The following is a 19236-nucleotide window of genomic DNA, read 5'->3' on the forward strand; positions in this document are numbered from 1 at the left end:
CCGCCCCCTCCAGGCCTGCCCGCCGCGCGCCTGCCTCGGCGCCCTCTTAACCGCGGCCAGGCCCACCTCAGCCGGAAACTACATTTCCCAGCAGGTCGCGAGACCCTCGTCAGCTCTCCAGGCAGTAGAAACTACACTTCCCAGAAAGCTTTGCAGTGCGCAGGCGCATCAATGAGGTACTGAAATGTCCCTGACCCGTTTCCAGGTCTCGCCGCGCGCATGCGCAGAAACACTGGGCACACGGGGCGGTAACTGCATTAAGTCCCTCCTGGTCTTGGAGTCCACGCGGATTTTCGAAGCTGCGGCTGGCAAGAGGCCGCTGGACTCCCCGCTCCAGTCGTCAGCCCACTTCCTAGCTGAACAGCGCGAGGCGGCGGCAGCGAGCCGGGTCCCACCATGGCCGCGAATGTGAGTGTCCCCTGGCCACCCGGGCCACACCCAGGCTTCTCCGTCGCCCTGGAGCTCTTCCCCGGGGGCCTCTGGGTCCGTTTCGCCGTCTGGAGCTCCTCCCTGCGGCTGGTCCCGCATCTCCCTCTGCGCGCAGTGTTGGTGCCTTCGCCAGCTCATCCCTCTGTTAATCTCTCGACCGGTCCAGGCTTCTTTTGTCCGTGTTCTTTGGTCCGCCTAGTCCTCGGCGTTCGTGCGGAGGCGGACTCGGAGGTGCTGCTTCCGCACTACGATCTGCTTGTACGCCTCTCCGCGGCTCCTCCTTGCGTTCCCAGTTCCCTCCTGTATCTTGGGGCCCTGAAACCGTCCCAAGGTTGCGCATTATAAGAGCTGCACGGGAGCTCAGAGAGGGAGCCATTCCCTTGGGAGGGAGGAAGACGACCCAGCCCAAGTGGAGCTGTCCAGCAATGGACGGACGGGGCTGTCCAGGCGGGCAGAGAGCTCCCCGCTCTAGGGAGGCTGTGTAAACCGAGGCTGTGATGTTGCAAAAAGCTTAGGCTGGGCTGGGAGCGAAGGAGTCAGGGGGAGAGGGGGCATTTCTCTACTGTCAGGGCCCCTCCTCCTAGCAAGGATTTGGTTGGAGAAGGCCTGGCTGAGGGCTGTTCCTCCAAGGCCTCTTCTCCCTGCAACTAGCCTTTCTCGGGAAACTATTTAAGCCCAACATTCATTCAACACACCAAGCAGCGCCTCCTACCAGGGCTCTGGGTGTGGGAGAAGCTGGTGACTCACTTCTCCCCTCCTCTGTGAAAGTGCTTCTAGGGCCCGCTTAGGAGCCCAGCCATCCCCAGACACACCCTCCCTCCTGCTTTGGTAGAGTGTACTAGCAGCTCTCCCCTTGCCTGTCACACCCTATTTCCAGATGCTGCCTCTGTCCCCAAGCGTCCTCTCTGCCTCCCACACCCCTTGAGAGGCCAGGGTATGCATCACCCACAGCCCTAGTACACTCTGTCTCGGATTAGTATCATCTACACTCCCAGGACACTTTGGGCCCACAGGAGGGTTAGAAGCTTTGAATGGTGTACCTAGAAAGGCCTCAGAGGTATTGCGAGAGACTCAGGCTCAGCCAGGAGAGAGGGCAGTCAGGAGACCAGCCTGTTTGTAGTATGTGGACTCTGTCTGCTCCCATCACCACCACCAACATATTTTACAGATGGTGAACTTCCCCAGCAGGGGAAGGCACCTGCCCAAACTCTTGTGGCCAGCTTGGCATGCTGTGACACGGGAACATGCTGCAAAGGGCAGGCTTTGGAGTTAGGGAGACCTGGGGGCAATCCAGATTCTTCCACCCAGTAGCTGTGTGGCTTTCATCTCTCCAGGTTTATGTAGCCTCATGGATCAGTTACTGTGACATTTAAGGGAGACTGCTTAGCACAGTGCCTGGTGTGTCGTAGGTACTTAATACTTGAAAACTAGCCTGTCATTGCAGAGGGGAGCACAGATGGTCCCAGTGAATAGAGATCATCTTGGGTACATTGAGACCTGGCCCCTCACCAAGGAACATACATGCATTTGAGTATCCTCTGCTGCCAAGCATTTGTTGATTCATCCAGTAGCTGGGTACACATTTACAGCAGCCGCTAGGCTGGGTGAGGAAGAAGATAGTGGGATGGAGTAGGGAGGCAACAGAATTCTCAATCAGTATAGCAGCAGCAGTACCTATGGTGAAGGTACTATTCCCCTCTCCACTTTATAAGTGAGTAAACAGAATCAGAGAGGTAGAGCAATTTACCCAGGCTTCACAGCAAGTGATTGGTGAACCTGGGCATCGAACCCAGTTCTGTCCATTTCCAGGGCTTATGTGTCAGCCTCTGTTCCCACCACTCATTGCTCATTTCTTCTGAGTCCTGAGTGCTGGGACTGGGAGGGGATGTGTCACTGGGGATGTCTGTGTGTGTGTGTGTGTTTTTATATAATGTGTGTATACATGTAATATATATGTATATATAAGTATGTGTGTATATATAGATCCTTTATGATCCTCCATGTTTACTGGGAATTTTGGTTCAGAATGTGGGCTGGGTATGTCATGTCACTGCCTACCTCACCCCTCCCCTAGCCTGAGGGGCACCCTCCTGTACCTCTCTTCCTTTCCTCCAAGGCCATCTTTGAGCCCCTTATCTTGATGCTGGCTGAGGGGAGGCCCAAGAGGAAGCCACGCCTCCTTTTCCTGTTGCTGCCTGCAGCTGGCACCCAACATTCAACTCACATTGTAGCCCAAGAGATGGGGAGCACAGACTGGAATGAGTAATAGGAGAGTAGTCTCCAGTCTGCCTGGATTTGAATCCTAACTCTTCTTCCTCTTAGAAGCTGTGTGATCTGGGAAGATGACTTAACCCCAAGCCCGATTTTCTTATCAGTGAAATGGGGTCATTATGGCATCCAGCTCTTTGGGCTTCCTGTGGGCTGGCCTGTGATAGACCAGTGTGTTTGCCATTGTCATCATTATGATGGTCACCTGCCTGCCTGTGGTGATTCCCTCCCCTAATGTTTCCAAATGGTATGGAAAGTCAAGACGACTTCTGGATTCATGGACATCTGGTCACTGGAGGCCTTGGCTGGTGATATTCAAAGACAATCAGAATGTGACATCAGCTTTGTCCAAACAGAGACTCTGACTCAAATCACTCCTCTGGCCCCCAGTGCCAGGATGGGGCACTGTCTTAGCTGGGCCCCACTTTATATCTTTGTGACTTTTGTCAGCTCACCCCCAGCCTGGTGCCAGCCCAGTATCAGTTGTAGAGAAATCGGGTAACATTCCCACTAGCTAACATGTGTACAGTGTTTACCAAGCCCTCGGCCCTGAGCCCCCCAATAACTTCTTTGCTTCTCACCACAACCCTATGCACAGAGGAAATGGAAAGCACAAAGTGGTGAAATTGCTTTTGCCCAAGACCCTGTAGCTGGTATGTGGCAGAGCATAGATTCAAACCCAGTTCTTCTGGCTCCAGAATCCTGCCCTAGACAATGATGCTTTTGATCAGCAGTGGATGCACCCCAAATCATGCCTGTGTTATTGACCAAAGCCTGATCCACTCACCCTTGAGTTTGAGGCCCACTGTGAACCTGCCCAGAAATGCCTAGCTCCAAGCCCTTTCTTCCTCCATCCCTCCCACAACCCAGCCAAACCAGATAGGCAGCTGCTCCCCCAGGACCACTTCCTACTTCCTTATCACTGCTGACATGGTTCTCCCTTTAGGGATGCTCTTCCCCTAAGGTCTGTCTCTAAGATTCCACTCAAATGCCCCCTCCTCCAGGGAGCCTGCCTTGATACCCCTGCTGGAAGGGGTCACTCCTTGAGCACTGAGTCCACCCCTCTCACAGGACACTCTGTATGACCTTCTAGTATTATTTATGGTTGTGACCTCACTGCCCTAAGACTGTCTACTTCTGACCCCACAAGGGCTAGCACTGCCCTCAGAAAGCTCAGCCACTGTTTGCTGAATTTAATTAAAAATACCTCTCTAATAACCTCTTAGTAAAATAGCTTGGCAGTTTCATAAACACACATCTTCTCCGTGAGCCAGCAGTTGTACTCCTAGGTATATTCCTACGGGAGATGAAAGCACACGTCTGCATAAAGGTTCATGTATGAATGTTCAGAGCAGCGTTATTCATAATAGCCAAAACCTGGAAGCTGCCAAGATACCCATGCACTGACGAATGATTCAGCACATTGTGGTATAGTCATAAATGGAATACTACTCAGCCCTGAAAAGGAACAAACTCCTGATAAACACCACAACGTGGATGAATTGCAAAAGCAGTGCTCTGAGTCCAAGAAGCTGGGCAGAAAGGAGTTGGTGCCCTGATTCCATTTTTCTCAAGTTCTAGAAGAAACAAAACTAATCTACAGTGGGAGAAATTCAAATTCAGATTCTCCCCATCCCTACCAGTTACCTCTGGTTGGTGGAGAGGGGGAGAGTTGGCAGGAAAGGGGCACAAAGAAACTTTTTGGGGTGATGGAAATATTTTGTACCTAGCCAAACTGCACATTGAGTATCTGTGTGTTTTTACCACATACGGTTAAAACTAAAAACAAAACAAAAAAAACCTGAGTATAAGTAAATAGCAAATTTCATTTATTTTTAAAAAACTAATTTTCCTTCTGTGACTATGTTTCTTTTTCTTCAGTATTCCAGTACCAGTACCCGGAGAGAACATGTCAAAGTTACAACCGGCTCCCAGCCAGGCTTCCTGGAGCGGCTGAGCGAGACCTCGGGTGGGATGGTCGTGGGGCTCATGACCTTCCTGCTCTCCTTCTACCTAATTTTCACCAATGAGGTAAAATGTCTGGGGTCTTTCTGTGCAGAGTGAGAGTCCCCACCATGTCAGAGAGCAAAGGCCATGAACCCAGAGGCTGGATTTGATAATAAAGGGCCTAGATTTTACAAAAGAGAAAGAAGGATACTGAGTTAATCACAGTTCTTTGCATTGTGATGCATCCCACAGCTGATGTGAGCAGGAAGGGGAGTAGATCAGTTCACACACCTGAAAATCCAGGGCTTAACACCTGCCTCAGGCATAGTTGGATCCAGGTGTTCATGTTGGGTCACCAGGAGTCTCCATTTCTTCATCTTTAGCCTATTTTTCTCTATTATGGTGTATTTCTTGGGCAGGCACTTCCTCTGTGATGGCAAATGTGGCCCCAGCAACTGGCTTACATCCAACCACTTAGCCCAGGGAAGAGAAAAACCATTTGTTTATCTTCCTTCCTTTCCTTCCCTCCCTTCTTTCCCTTCCCTCCCTTCCCTCCCTTCCTCCCTTCTTTCCTTCCTTCCTTTCTTTTCTTTTTCTTTCTCTTTTTCTCTTTCTTTCTTTCTTTCTTGCTTTCTTGCTTTCTTTCTTTTTCTTTCTCTTTCTTTCTCTTTCTTTTTTCTTTCTTTCTTTCTCTCTCTCTCTGTCTCTCTTTCTTTTTTTCCTTTTTTTAAAATAAGACCTCATGATGCAACAGCATATTTCTAAATCAATTTAACAACAGTTACAGGGCAATCTCTCAGTGTCCTGGCTTAGCTGTCAGTCCTCTGAATCAGTCTCCGTGGCCAGGGGTCACTCACATGTTCTGATTGGCAAGGTCTGGGTCACATGATTTGAACAGGGGTTCAGATCTACCTAGGTAAACCACATGGACTGAGTAGGGAAGAGGAGAGCCAGGCATGGTGGCTCAGGCCTGTAACCCCAGCACTTTGGGAGGCCAAGGAGGGAGGATCGCTTGAGGCCAGAAGTTCAAAAGCAACCTGGGCAACATAGCAAGACCCCATCTCTACAAAAAATTTAAACCTAAAAATAAAATTAAGAAAAAGAAGGCAGAGAAAAATGGGGAGAAAGAGACAGGCAGGCAGAAACATCAGCTGTTCCCACCACTGGGGCAGTGCTAAGACTGGTGGGGGCTAGTGGGAACCAGTGGGGCAGTGAGAAGAAGTCTGCCTGAGAAAGCAGGAATCTGAATTCCAGTCCTTACTCTCTACTTGCTAGACCTCACTTTTCCAACTGTACAGTGGGGAGATGGGTCTCAGTGCTCCCCAAGGCCCCATCCTACCCTGATACTTTGCAACAAGCACAGTCATGTTGAGCCGCCCCCGAGTTGTTGAAATCCCCACTCCCCTTTGCTCCCAGGGCCGTGCGTTGAAGACAGCAACCTCGTTGGCCGAGGGGCTCTCGCTTGTGGTGTCCCCTGACAGCATCCACAGTGTGGCGCCAGAGAATGAAGGGAGGCTGGTGCACATCATTGGCACCCTGCGGACATCCAAGGTAGTCTTGGCAGGGGATGCTGACCTGCCAGTGGCTCGGGGCTCATCCTGGATGTTGTCTGGCTGAGGATTTGAAAGCATGGGCCTTGGAGATGGTCACACATGGGTGTGATTCCCGACTCCACCGCTCAGCAGCTGTGTGGACTTGTCTATCCTGAGTCTCAGTGTCTTCATGTATAAAATGGGAATGGTAATAGTAACAAGCTTGTGGCCAGCCTTGAGGATTTCGTGAGATGAGATAACTAACGTCTTGATACAGTGGCTGGCACTCAAGGAGGTGCTCTCATGATTGTGATGACTGTGTGTGACCAGTGTAAGGCCACAAAACTACCCTGGGCACCAGAGCTTTCGTGTTATTTGAACACCCTGTACGCTGTTGGCACCATGCCATTGGGCCATGCAGCCCAGGCCTGTACTGTGAGGGTCACGGGCGCTATGTGTGAAGAACTTGGGACAGGCAGTGTCCTTGATCCTCCCCTGCAAAGCAGCCTAGGGCTCTCCACCCTTGTCCCCTTCTCTATTTCTTCCTCTTCCAGTCCAGCTTCCCCTCAGCCAGGCTTTCTGGGCTGACATGAATCTTATCTTTTATTTTTTTGGTTTCCTTGATTCTGTTTGAAGCTTTTGTCTGATCCAAACTATGGGGTTCATCTTCCGGCTGTGAAACTGCGGAGGCACGTGGAGATGTACCAGTGGGTAGAAACTGAGGAGTCCAGGTGAGGCACCAGGGGCTGAAAACTCTGTTGGGGTAAAGGAGGAGTGAGGTGTAGGTGTCAGGATAACATGCAGATACCTTTCATTTTGATGCCTTTGAAATTCAAGGATAACATCTTCCTGTCAGAAAAGTGTGAAATTATCCCCAAATTAATAGCCAGTGATTTGGAAGTGGCAAAAATCCAGTGAAGAGTGGCCCCAAGAGGAAAGGGGGATCGAGTCACTCCCACATCTGGGAAGTTCCAGAGATGCACAGGCTTGAAGCATGACTTGGAGCAGGCGTGAAACACTGTCATTGGGATCAGCATGTCACCCCCGAGACCCCACTGCATCTGTCTGTGTTCCGCCTTCCCATCAGCTGTGTTAGTCCCATCTTCTCTCCACTTACAACTTATCATTTCTGACAGGAGTCCCGGGGCAGGTTCTCATTGACCACGGCTGGGGTCACCTGGAGCTGGGGGTGGGTTCAGCCCCACCTGAATCACATGGACTGTGACTGATGGGTGGGGAGGTGACGGGAGGAGCAGGAGAAAGGCAGCTTCAGGAGGCCCCCGCAGGGCTGTCCTGGAGCACAGGGTGCAACCAGATCTCTGAGCCCAAAGGGCAGGGCTGGGCCCCTTGGTGTAAGGCCAGTGGGGGTAGATTTCAGCTCAGGATGGGAGTGCGCTTTCCTCCAGGCAGCGCCTTCGAGGGCGGGAGCTGGCTGGCTGTCAGGAGTGAGTGCCCTATCTTGGGGCTGATGTAGAGAAGGCATCTGCCCCCATCTGGGGAGTCTGCATCTGGTAACCCTGAGGTTGCTTCTGGCTCAGATGCTTAGAGGTTAGACTGTCCAGGGCGACGAGGCTAACCCCCATGGCTGCCTTGCTTTCCCTGCAGGGAGTACACTGAGGATGGGCAGGTGAAGAAGGAGACGAGGTACTCCTACAGTGAGTACTGGGCCCCTCACGTGGTCTCTACCCATGGTGGGGGCCCACAGCAGTGGCTGGACAGCAGGGCTGTGGGTTGGGCCATGAGAAGGATTCAGCACCAGGCATCAGAATCCCTGGGTGCCAGTCTTCAGAGTCCTGCTCTCCCAGCCATCCAGTGAGGCTCCCTGACCCACCCCTTTGGCTGGGAGATAGGAGGAACTGGGCTGGTGGGTATCAGCCATGTGCCACTCCTACCCAGCCTCTGAGTTGATTCCTTTCCCCGAGCAGACACCGAATGGAGGTCAGAAATCATCAACAGCAAAAACTTCGACCGAGAGATTGGCCACAAAAACCCCAGGTGAGAGCCAGGCCCCAGGCCTGACTGCAGCCTTGTCTATACTGACAGGTCTCTAGCCTCAGCTTCTTTATCTGAATAACAGGATTGAGTTAATCCTGCTCCATGGGTTGAAAATGTGGGACATGGTTTTGAGACCAAGCCCTGTGCTGGGCACCAGGAACACAGAGACCCGTCTCCCCTGACCCCCAACGAGCTCCCTACAAACAAGTCACAAATGAAAGGCCTGCACTAAGCATCTAAGGGGATGTGCACACACGGGGCCAGGCAAGCATTTTGTTAATGGTTTGCCATGGGTGGGAGGACAATTAGGACAGGCTTTCCAGAGGCAGCAGCATTTGTTGAGGTTTCTCAGGATTTCAGCAGAGGGAGGTTAGCTCCATGGCATGCCAGTGGTGAGGGGGGCGTAACACTTGTGTGTGGCTAGAGAGCAGGCCTTGTTTAGCAATGGTCTGGGCTGTGCCAGTAAGATGGTCAGGGGATGGAATGCTCTGGGAGGGGCTAGTGAGGGGTGTAAGGTCCATGCAAGATATATCTGACAGCGGTGTGTGGGGCAGGACAGGCTGGCAGGGGTCTAGGCAAGAGGGTAGGAAGCTCCAGGGAACAGGAGACAGAGTGAGGGCACTCAGCCCAGGGGAGGGGGCACAGGGGCCCTGGGGTGGACAAGAAAAGATGTCTGCTGTGCCTGGGCTAATCTGGACTTGCAGGAACCCCCGGGTGGGGACCCTGCCCAGCACAAACAACCCAGAGGGACCCAGGCAGCTCCCACACTGGTGCCCATCTCTTGACCAGCTTCCTCTCTCCTACAGTGCCATGGCAGTGGAGTCATTCACGGCAACAGCCCCCTTTGTCCAAATTGGCAGGTTTTTCCTCTCGCCAGGTAAGTCTCAGACCTCTCCAGAGGAGTTTGTGCCAGAAGCACAAGGCCCCTCCCACGGCCGGAGCTCTCAGCACTCAGCCTTCAGATGGCTAAAGGCACAGGATCAGTCTATACCTTTCCCACCTCCATGCTTTGGGCGGCCAGGGGAAGGCGAATCCCCAGGGGGCAAGGGCTGACGTAGAAACCCCCACCCCACTCCATCCTACCAGGTTCCTCTGAAACCTGGGTTGTTCCAGAGAATGACTCAGGCATGCATCCTCACCCTGCTGCGTGCCGGTGTCTGCCTGCCTTCCTCATGCAGTCTCCTGCGTCACGCAGTCTCCTTCCTCAAGCAATCTTCCTCCTCAAGCAGACTCCAGCTAGTAGTAGACATGGGCAGCTCAGTGCTCTCGGCCTAGGCCTCCCCCTCTGAGTCCCACCTGTGCCAGGAAGGCACTAGCTCATCACAGGCACCCCCCCATTGACTCCAAGGAGAAGCTTGCAAGGGACAAGGTGGCACCATGGGCTGGAGTAACCCTGGGGCTCTGTTCCTGGGCCTGACCCGTGAAGGTGGGAGAAGATACCAAGGGCCCAGATAGCCCTGGGGAGGCTGGGGGATCCTGAGCCTGGCCTGGCCGCCTTCTGTCTGCTTTGTTGCTGGATGGTGCCTGCTGTGCCAGCTGGGCCTGCCCTCAAGTAGCTCTCAACCCAGGAGGCAAGTCAGGCTTGGACATGGATGGCTGTAACCTTGATGGAAAGGAAAACGGCTAAGGCCACTCCCAGGGCTGTGGTCACTCTGACTTGGTGGGAGAGGGCACAGGGAAAGCTTCGTGGAGGAGATGGTCTAACCCAGGGGAAGCCATGGACCAGACAGATCAGAAAGAGGCACCGGAGGCGGGAGCGCCACGTGTGCAGGTTTCAAGGGCGCGGGGCAAGGGGGTCAGGCCAGGGACTTTGCAGATTGAGGTTTTCACCTAGTCCACTGGGTTTCTGACCACTCTGGTCCCCTCAGGCCTCATCGACAAAGTCGACAACTTCAAGCCCCTGAGCCTGTCTAAGCTGGAGGACCCTCACGTGGACATCATTCGCCGTGGAGACTTTTTCTACCACAGCGAAAATCCCAAGTATCCGGAGGTATGCGGAGAGGCTTGGGCTCTCCAAGTAGGAGGGTCGGGGCCCTAGGATCGGGTTCCTGCACCAGGCAGATTCAGTTCAGTTGCACGCACAGCTGCACTTGGCCAAGTGCAGCTGGAGTGGGAGAGGCCTTCTGGGTGACAGCACAGCCTGAGCACAGGTGTGGAGGTGGGAGAAGAGCCTGAGGGGCGTGGCCGAGGCATCCTGGACCTGGGCCCGGGTCAGCTACTCCCTGCCTTACTCTCCCTGCTTCTCTTCCACCCCCAGGTGGGAGACTTGCGCGTCTCCTTTTCCTATGCTGGACTGAGCGGCGATGACCCTGACCTGGGCCCGGCTCACATGGTAACCTGGCTTCCCAGGGGCAGACACTAAGTCAAAGCCTCACGACTGCCCCGGACAAAGACAGCTTCGTCAATGTCAGGAGCGCTTGGACTCCCTTTCCCCTGGGGAAAGCACACGCTCGCACGCACTCTCAGCCAGGCATGCTTCTGAGCAGTTTCAGAGCTCCGTGTCCCCACAGCCATCCATGGACCCCATGTTAAGAAGGGCAGCTCCAAACGGGTCTCACAGTCGCGCCTTATGACAGGTGTTCCAGTCACATGCAGACCCTCTCCTCAAGCCCGTTTTGATCTGTCAGTAATTGGTCTTGTGTTCCTGGCCTGTGTGCAGTCCCGCCCCAGCCCCTGCTCTGCCCGCTGCCCAAGGTACTGCCTAGAGCTTTGAATGCAGCAGCTCAGCCAGAGCTGCAGGGGCTGATGCACCTCAGGTGGACATATATAGAGAGAAGCCCCAGGGTCTCTGTGCTCTCACTTCCCTGGCTGGCACCCAGTCCCGGGAGGGTTGGCCACGGCTCTTGGGAGCGTGTCTCCTGCTGGTCACCCCTCGGCTCTAACGCCAAGTCCTCTGTCCAGGTCACTGTGATTGCCCGACAGCGGGGTGACCAGCTAGTCCCATTCTCCACCAAGTCTGGGGATACCTTACTGCTCCTGCACCATGGGGACTTCTCAGCAGAGGTGAGTGCTGTGCCCCACTCGTATGGTGGGGGAACAAGCATGTCCTGCCTTCCTTCCAGTGGTTATTTAATAAGATCACACACTACCAGGGGTCATAGCCAGTGAATGAGGCAAGAAGAAGAAATAGCGGAATTTTGAGTATCCCTCATCAAAGTGTTTGACCAGGAGTTTTTCAGATTCCAGATTTTCTTGGATTTGCAGATATTTGTATATACATAATGAGATCTTTTGGAGATGAGATCCAAGTCTAAACACAGAATCTATTTAATGTTTCATGTGTACTTTGTACACATCGCCTGAAGGTGATTTTATACAATACAACCCGTCACGTCACATATGGTCAAGTGTGGGATTTCCACTTGTGGCGTCATTTTGGTATTCAGAAAGTTTTGGATTTTGGAGCATTTCAGCGTTTGGGTTTTAGGATTGGGGATGCTGAGTCTGTCTTGAACCCTCAGTGTGCAGGACTGTGCTAGGCACTAAACTCACTCTGCCTCACAGACTGTCCAGTAGAGGAGTGAGAGTGACAGAAGCTCGTAAGTACTGATGCATTGTGCCGAGTGTTGGAAAGAGAACAGGTGCTCTGATACCAGTGGACATCAGAATAGGACATCCATTTCTACAGTGATCAAGCAGGGCCTCTGACAAGTGAGTTTTGCTGACGAGAAGGGGTTAACCCTGGAAGAATCAGTGGTCAGTCAGTAGTTCCAGCAAGAACAGCCCAGTCCGGGCACGAAAGGGTTCGCCTTTTCAGGGGGCACCCAGAGTGCTGTGGCCACAGCCCAGAGCAGGGAGAGGGAGTGGGTGGGGGGGCTCCACCATGGTCTGTGTCCTTCCAGAACATCAGCAGGGCAGGGAAGGATTTTGGGCCTCAGCTACCTGAGTATCCCTCTCCCATTGTATTTACACTGGGAGGGCTATACCTCCCCCGGGTACCAAGGAAAAGGGGTGCCAAGATGTGCTGATTAGTTCAGTTCTATGCCTTAAAAGTTAGCCTGTCTTCTCTAGGCAGGCAATCCTTCTTTGCAGCAGAAAAATCGAGTCTTTAGTTTTTCTGTTGTTGATGAACACAGATCTCCCTGGTGGGGCACTCTATACCTGCCTTAACCAGGACTGCTGGAGTTTTCATGCCAGAAGGGCGAGAAAGGGGCAAGGCAGCAGCCAGGCATCAGGGGTTAGCTGTGACTTTTTGTTCCTGTTATTAGATCGTCAGCAGCCATCTGTCCCCTTAACCTCCAGCCCGTGGTGGTGCTTGGGCCTCACCCACTCCTGCTACCTGGCCAGGGCTAGGTTGTGGTCAGGCTGTTGCCCAGGAGCCCAGTTACCAACCTCAGGGTAGGGCTGCCACCTCCCAGCCTAAAAGGCCATGAGTCACCCTTCACCAGCAGCTGAGGGTCCCCAGTGAGTTTCTAAAATTAGGAGGCCCAGTCCAGGCCTTGCTCTCTCTCCCAGGACTGAGGCCCAGCTCACAGAGCCACCCCTCCAGAGAGGAGTGGATAGGGCCCATGGCTTAGGTAATGCCCCAGAAAGGAAGGCCTTGCAGTACAGATGCTCAGGCGGCCTCCTCACCCCCGGGACCTCCTGCTGCTTAGCATCCCAAAGCCCTGTCTTCCCCCAGCCCGGACCTCACCCCCACACAAGGTCTGGGGTCTCTGCCAAGTGGAAGAAAAGGCCCAGAGCCAGGCAGACAGCTCAGGGCGAAAATCAGGATGCCCCGATTCCAGTCCCAGGGGCAGGAGAGTACAGCTGCCCAAACAGGCACACTGCAGACGGCCCTGGCGCTGCCTCCCACCTGCTATAGGACCTTGAGCTGGTGCTGATCTCTCAGCCTGTTTCCTCATTCGTGAAGGGGAAAATGTTTAAGTACTATTAGTAATAGTCACATCATCCCTAACTGGTTTGGTTGTTGAGGATTATTCATTCATTCAGAAAGTTTTCATTGAACACCAGGTACTTCACAGACACGCTCCTTGCTCTTAGAAATGTAGCGTTTAGTTAACTGCTTGAGGTGAGACCTTGGGCACATGACTTATGTGCCCTCTCAGAGCCGTAGTTTCCTCGTCTGTAAATTGGAGGTAAGTATTCCTACCTCACTGAGTGAATCTGAGAATTAAGTAATACTTGTAAAACACTTCGGACAGTATCAAATAAGGATCAGTGTGACCTGTTTTTGTTATGGACTCTGAGAGAGGGCCTGATTCAGATTAGAAGGTCAAGGAAAGCCCTCTGAAGAAATGGGGTTCGAGCAAAGCTGGAAGACTATGTAGGAAAGCTGGCCAGGCATCACTGCAGGCAATCGCTGTAGGCAGAGCAAACCCATGCACAGAGGCGAGAGGACACTCGACCTGGACTGGGGACAGCAGCCAGCGGGGTCAGGGCACCAGCAGCAGGGTTGGTGTTGGGGGGATGTGGCAGGGCTCTGGCAGGTGGCTGTGTGGAGAACACGGAGTGGGGTGATAGAAGCAGAGCCAGTGAGGCTCCTGCAGGCAGACGGTGGCGAGAGACTCGGGAATATGTGGCCTGGACTGGATAGGGTGGTAGGGGAGGAGCGGGCCATGTCTTTCCCCTAGATGTGAGTGTATGGGTAGGTGTGCCATGTGCTGAGATGGAGAAGGCACCAGTGTCAGCACTGGACAGGCCGACATGTCAAGTGGAAATGTCGAGGAGGTGGTGGTAGCCGCAGGTTTGTGAGGCCCAGGAGAGGGCCAGAGCTCCAGCTTTAAATTGGAGGGTCACAGCGTACGGAGGCCAAGGAAGCAGATGGGATGTCCAGGGAGAGAGTATGGACTGAAGCAGCTAAAGAATTGCAGCATCTAACAGACAGGAAGAGGAGCAGGGACAGCGATGGAGCCTGAGAAGGCGGGTGCGACGTCCCGGGCCATGTGCAGAGGGTCCACGATTAAACAGATCACACACAGCACAGAGCATGCTGCTCAGCAGGCACGCTCAGACCTGCTCAGGGGTGGTGGGGAGGGTCCCGCTCATTCCAGGTGAGACCGTGGGCTGAGGGCTCCAGGTGCTGGCAGCCTCTGAGCTGAAGAGGGCCCGTACCTTCCACAGAGATCTCATGCCTTGCCCTGTGCTCTGCCAGATGGGCAGAACGACTTAGCCCTATAGGAGGCTTGCCCCACCTCCCTCTGGCCTGTTCGGAAATGGCCAACAGCTCCTGAGTTGATCCAGCCCACTCAGCACCTGCTCTGCTGACTGGGTACACCGCTGGCCCTCAGCATCCTGACCTGCCCCACCTTGTCCTGCAGGAGGTGTTTCATAGAGAACTAAGGAGCAACTCCATGAAGACCTGGGGCCTGCGGGCAGCTGGCTGGATGGCCATGTTCATGGGCCTCAACCTTATGACACGGATCCTCTACACCCTGGGTAGGTGTCAGAGTGGGTCACTGCCCTCCCTCCTGCACCCCCACTGGCCTCTGCCTGTCGCATCATCTCAGCCCTTCCAGCCTGATGGGATGGCCCCTGCGCAGAGACCAAGCATTTGGCTCATCTCTGTGTCCCCGCTCCGTAGCCTTGGGATGAGGGAGCAGAGGAAGGCAGGCTGAGGGCAGGAGCTGCCAGGGGTGAGGCTGGGTGGGGCTGACTCTGGGGCACTGGTCTCACTCCACAGCCTGAAGGTTCGTCCATCCGCTGGCTCGCTCATTTGCTCATTCCTTTGATCCACAATTGAATACCACATGGGAGCCTGCCAGACCTGCATTTGAAATCTGTCACATCCAAGCTCTGGGTGCTTGACCATTCCCTTCCCACCTCAGCTTCAGTCACCTCACCCCTCACATGCAGAGTTTTATGAAATGTGGCAAATAGGAAACACCCAAAACTATCATGCTTCCTTCCTCACTCCAAAACCTGGGCTAGATTTGGGCAGCCAGCAAGTCCGGAGCATGAAGGAGTTCTGGGCCGCTCCTTGGCCTGAGGTTGGCACCAGCAAGCTCAGTAGGAGTCCTGTGGCCCAGCGTGGTTTGGGATCTGAGTGCCCAGGGTGACTAAGTACGTTCTGGGCCCAGGAGGATGGGGTTCCTCAGAGGACTCTCCATCCAAGCCTTTCCCTGGTGTGTGTCCCTTCCAGTCACATGTTTGGGTCACGCCTTTTCTGGGTGCCAACAGAAACCTCTTTCCCACTCAAGATGCACAAGTCAGAAGAGGTCTGGCTGCACATCTCGGGCTGTCTGAGGTGGGGGGACCACCTCCTTTGTTTACAGTTAGGAAAACAGGCTCGGGAAGGGAAGGACTCTTTCCTTGAGCCTTTCTTTGGACAGCTGAATTGTGCTCAGAAAGACTAGTGACATGGTGGGCACATTAGGGAGACATCAGCATTTAAACGGAATCCTCTTTCTTGCCTGTGTGACCTTGGGCAGACCAGTTCCCTTCTGGAGCCTTGGTTTCCTCATGTCTGTCTCAGTGGCCCTTCTTTGGATCTCTGACGTCTATGATCCCAATTCACTCTATGTCTGGAATGAGCCAGACTCAGGACAGACTTAGCGCATGGAGGGACCCCCAGGGTGGGTGGGGTGAGTCGGGAGTGCAGCGGGGAATGTGTTTGATAAATACTGACCGCCATGTGTAAGACTCCACAGCAAGAGAGACAGATAAGGATTAGAGCAGCGGCTCAGAGCCCAGGCTCTGGGCCCAGACAGTCTTGAGTTCAAATCCTGGTTCTGGCACTTTCTAACAGGAGGATTTGGGGTGAGTTTCTTAATACCCTGAGCCTCAGTGACCCCGTGGGTAAAATGGAGTTAAGAAGAGTACCTACCTTATGGCATGGGCATGAGTGCTTCATGAGATGGCGCACATAGTGTCTAACACATAGGCAACATTCAGAAACATGAACTTTGCTTATTGTAAGGGCTGAGTAGCAGTGCTATATGGGAGCAGACCAGGTTGAGGCCAGGTGGTGGCTTGCAGGGTGTGCTGCAGGCATGGTGGGGCACCAGGGGTTGCTCTGCAAACCCAGTGATTCCAGACCACTGGTGGTCTGGGAACTGAGCAAAGATTCCCTGAGTGGACATCAGCTATGGAATGCCAACCTGGAGAGGTCATACAAGGCAAGAATAGGGTAATTCCTTACGAATTTAGCTGGATTCTGGGCTTTCTCCTATTGGACCAATAGTTTGTGAGATTCTTGAGGAGAGGCCAATGCTTTGGCTAATTTATTTCCTCTAGTACCTGCTGGTTCAGTGCTGGGCACATAAATAATCAGTAACATCCTGCTGCATGAATGAACCAACACCTCTAGGAACGGCTGAGAGGCCCAAATGGGCACTTACAGGAGGCTCCATCCACAGCCTCTTGTATAAGTGTGCAGGACCCAGGGTATTTCCAGCATTACAGGCAAATGTCTTTATACTGGCCTCAGACTACTCTCCACATATAGTATTAACGTTTACAAAGCACTGCCACGTCCTCTACCCTGGAGCAGGGTAGAGTGGGTGGCTCAATGTGCCCAGCCACGCAGCTCATAGCAGAGGCTCCTGTGCTCCCTTAGCTCTCAGAACGAGGCTCCTTGCCTTCCACCCCACTGACCCTCTGCCCTCCTCACGCACGTAGCAACAGGGGCCCATCCTCACCTAGGGACAGGAGCGATCTGCTGAGCGTGAGGTGTAGAGCGGGTGGCACCTCATCACCTTTCTCCTTTCCACAGTGGACTGGTTTCCTGTCTTTCGAGACCTGGTCAACATTGGTCTGAAAGCCTTTGCCTTCTGCATGGCCACCTCGCTGACCCTGCTGACCGTGGCGGCTGGCTGGCTCTTCTACCGGCCCCTATGGGCCCTCCTCATTGCCGGCCTGGCGCTGGTGCCCATCATTGTTGCTCGGACACGGGTGCCGGCCAAAAAGTTGGAGTGAAAAGACCCTGGCACCTGCCCGACACCTGCGTGAGCCCTAGGATCCAGGTCGTCCCTCACCTCTGACCCAGCTCCATGCCAGAGCAGGAGCTCTGGTTGGTTTTGGACTCTGCACCCTCTCTCCTCTTCAGGGGCCAGACTTGGCAGCATGTGCACTGGGTTGGTGTTCACCATCTCATGTCTTCCCCACATCTCTTCTTGCCAGTAAGCAGCTTTGGTGGGCAGCAGCAGCTCATGAATGGCCACCTGACAGCTTCTCCTGCTGTTTCCTTCCTCTTTCTTGGACTGAGTGCATACGGCCAGCCACTCAGCCCACTGGCAGCTGACGACGCAGACACGCTCTACAGAGGCCTGCTGATAAAGGGCTCAGCCTTGCCGCGTGCTTCTTCTCATGACTGCACACAAGTGCCAGGCTTTGCCGCCACCACCACCAAGCACTTCTGTGATCCTGAAGGGCGGCCGTTAGTCATTACTGCTGAGTCCTGGGTCACCAGCAGACACACTGGGCATGGACCCCGCAAAGCAGGCACACCCAAAACATAGTCTGTGGCTGGAACCTGGTTTGGTGTTTAAAAGAGAAGAAACACTGAAGATGTCGTGAGGAGAAAAGCTGGACGTACGTTGGGCTTCACACTTATCTTATGGCTTGGTAGAATCTTTGTAGTGTGTGGGATGTCTGAAGGCCCTATTTAAGGTTTTCTTCATTACTTTGCTGCTTTGTATGTACTTTCCTACCCCAAGAGGAAGTTTTCTGAAATAAGATTTAAAAACAACAACAAAAAAACACTTGAATGATTAATATTTCAGACTGTTACAGGAAACACCCTTTAGTCTGTCAATTGAATTCAGAGCACCGAAAGGTGTTAAATTGGGTGTGTGGTTTGACTGATAAAAAGTTACCTCTCAGTATTCTGTGTCACTGAGCAGCCTTACAACAGATGCTTTTGAAACAAGTATTAGCGAAAGGATTTGTTTTCACTCTGGGAGGAGAGGTGGAGAAAGCACCTGCTTTCATCCTCTGGCATCAGAAACTCCCCTGTGCACTTGAAGATGGTTTAAAAGATTAAAGAAAAGATTTAGAGAAAAGGTTGGAAGCTTTATACTAAATGGGCACCTCCATGGTGACCCCCAGTCAACCACAATCAAGAACTGAGGCCTGAGGCTTGCTGTACAGTGCCCATGCCTGCCTGGCTGCTTTCACCTGGGAGTGCTTTCGACGTGGGCACTTGGGCCTCCTATGGCTGCTTCTGACTGGTTCTTTCATGTGTTGTGTCCATAGCTTTAGTCCTCTTAAATAAGATCCACCCACACCTAAGTCACAGAATTTCTGAGTTCCCCAACTACTCTCACACGCTTTTAAAGTATGTTGTAACCAAGATGCCTTAAATGATTCTTTGTATACCCTTTCTGTCATACTCAGAAACCGTTTTGTGCCTGCTGGGAGTAATTACTTCAGCAACTAAGTATTTGGTAGCTGAATAAGGGGTCAGAACTTCTGAAACCAGTGATCTGTAATCATCTCTACTGGCCTGGGGTGCCTATGCTATAAATGAGTTTCTTCACATGAAAAACACAGCCAGTCCAAGATAAACTTATCTGGGTTTAGAATACGGTGGTATTCACTAACTGCTTATTACGTGAGCAATTTCATCAAATCTCCAAACTCTTAAGGGATGCTTTTGGAAAACACGCAGTATACCTAGATGATGACTAAATGCAAAATCTCTGGGCTTTGGTTTAATTTTTTTCTAATAAGGATTTTAAATTACTGCCAACTTCAAAAGTGTTCTTAAAGAGAAAAATAATGTTAAGAAAAATTGGAAAGCTTTGGAAAACCAAATTTGTAATATCATTGTATTTTTGGTTAAAAATTTTGAAATAAATTTCTAAATATCTTCTGGTGTGGGGCTTTGACAAACATCCTGTTTTTAGTTTCAGGTTTTTTTTTTTTTTTGGCATTCTTTCTGAAATTTCTATAAAGAATTCAGCCATAGGATTTATTGAGAACTGAATTTTGTGGAAATTGGAGCTTTTAGTGGTTAAAATAAGTTAATTTTTTTTTTTAAGGGCAACTCAGTATCTCTAGCACTCAGAAGCCTTCCATACTGAAGCCCACTTTGTTTTGGCTCGATTTAAAATGAATGACTCAGGCTTCACGCATCTTCAGAATGTGCTAGAAGAAGTGGAAGGGGCAGCAGTGTGCTCCACTG

The 19236-nt window shown here is 52.5% G+C and overlaps 1 protein-coding gene across 1 annotated transcript; it reads left to right on the forward strand.

Moving 5' to 3' along the window:
- Positions 1-144: 144 nt before the first annotated feature.
- TMEM43 (transmembrane protein 43) lies at positions 145-18918 on the forward strand. Its single transcript, XM_011950666.1, has 12 exons — positions 145-408; positions 4579-4728; positions 6061-6195; positions 6813-6907; positions 7782-7831; positions 8102-8171; positions 8978-9048; positions 10040-10161; positions 10429-10503; positions 11073-11174; positions 14432-14549; positions 16825-18918. Exons 1-12 carry the CDS (start codon positions 397-399, stop codon positions 17025-17027), a joined length of 1203 nt encoding a protein of 400 aa, XP_011806056.1. The 5' UTR covers positions 145-396; the 3' UTR covers positions 17028-18918.
- The last annotated feature ends 318 nt before the right edge of the window (positions 18919-19236 follow it).

Source organism: Colobus angolensis, unplaced genomic scaffold (genome assembly GCF_000951035.1).
Source record: "Colobus angolensis palliatus isolate OR3802 unplaced genomic scaffold, Cang.pa_1.0 Scaffold31, whole genome shotgun sequence".
Classification (NCBI taxonomy): Eukaryota; Metazoa; Chordata; class Mammalia; order Primates; family Cercopithecidae; genus Colobus; species Colobus angolensis.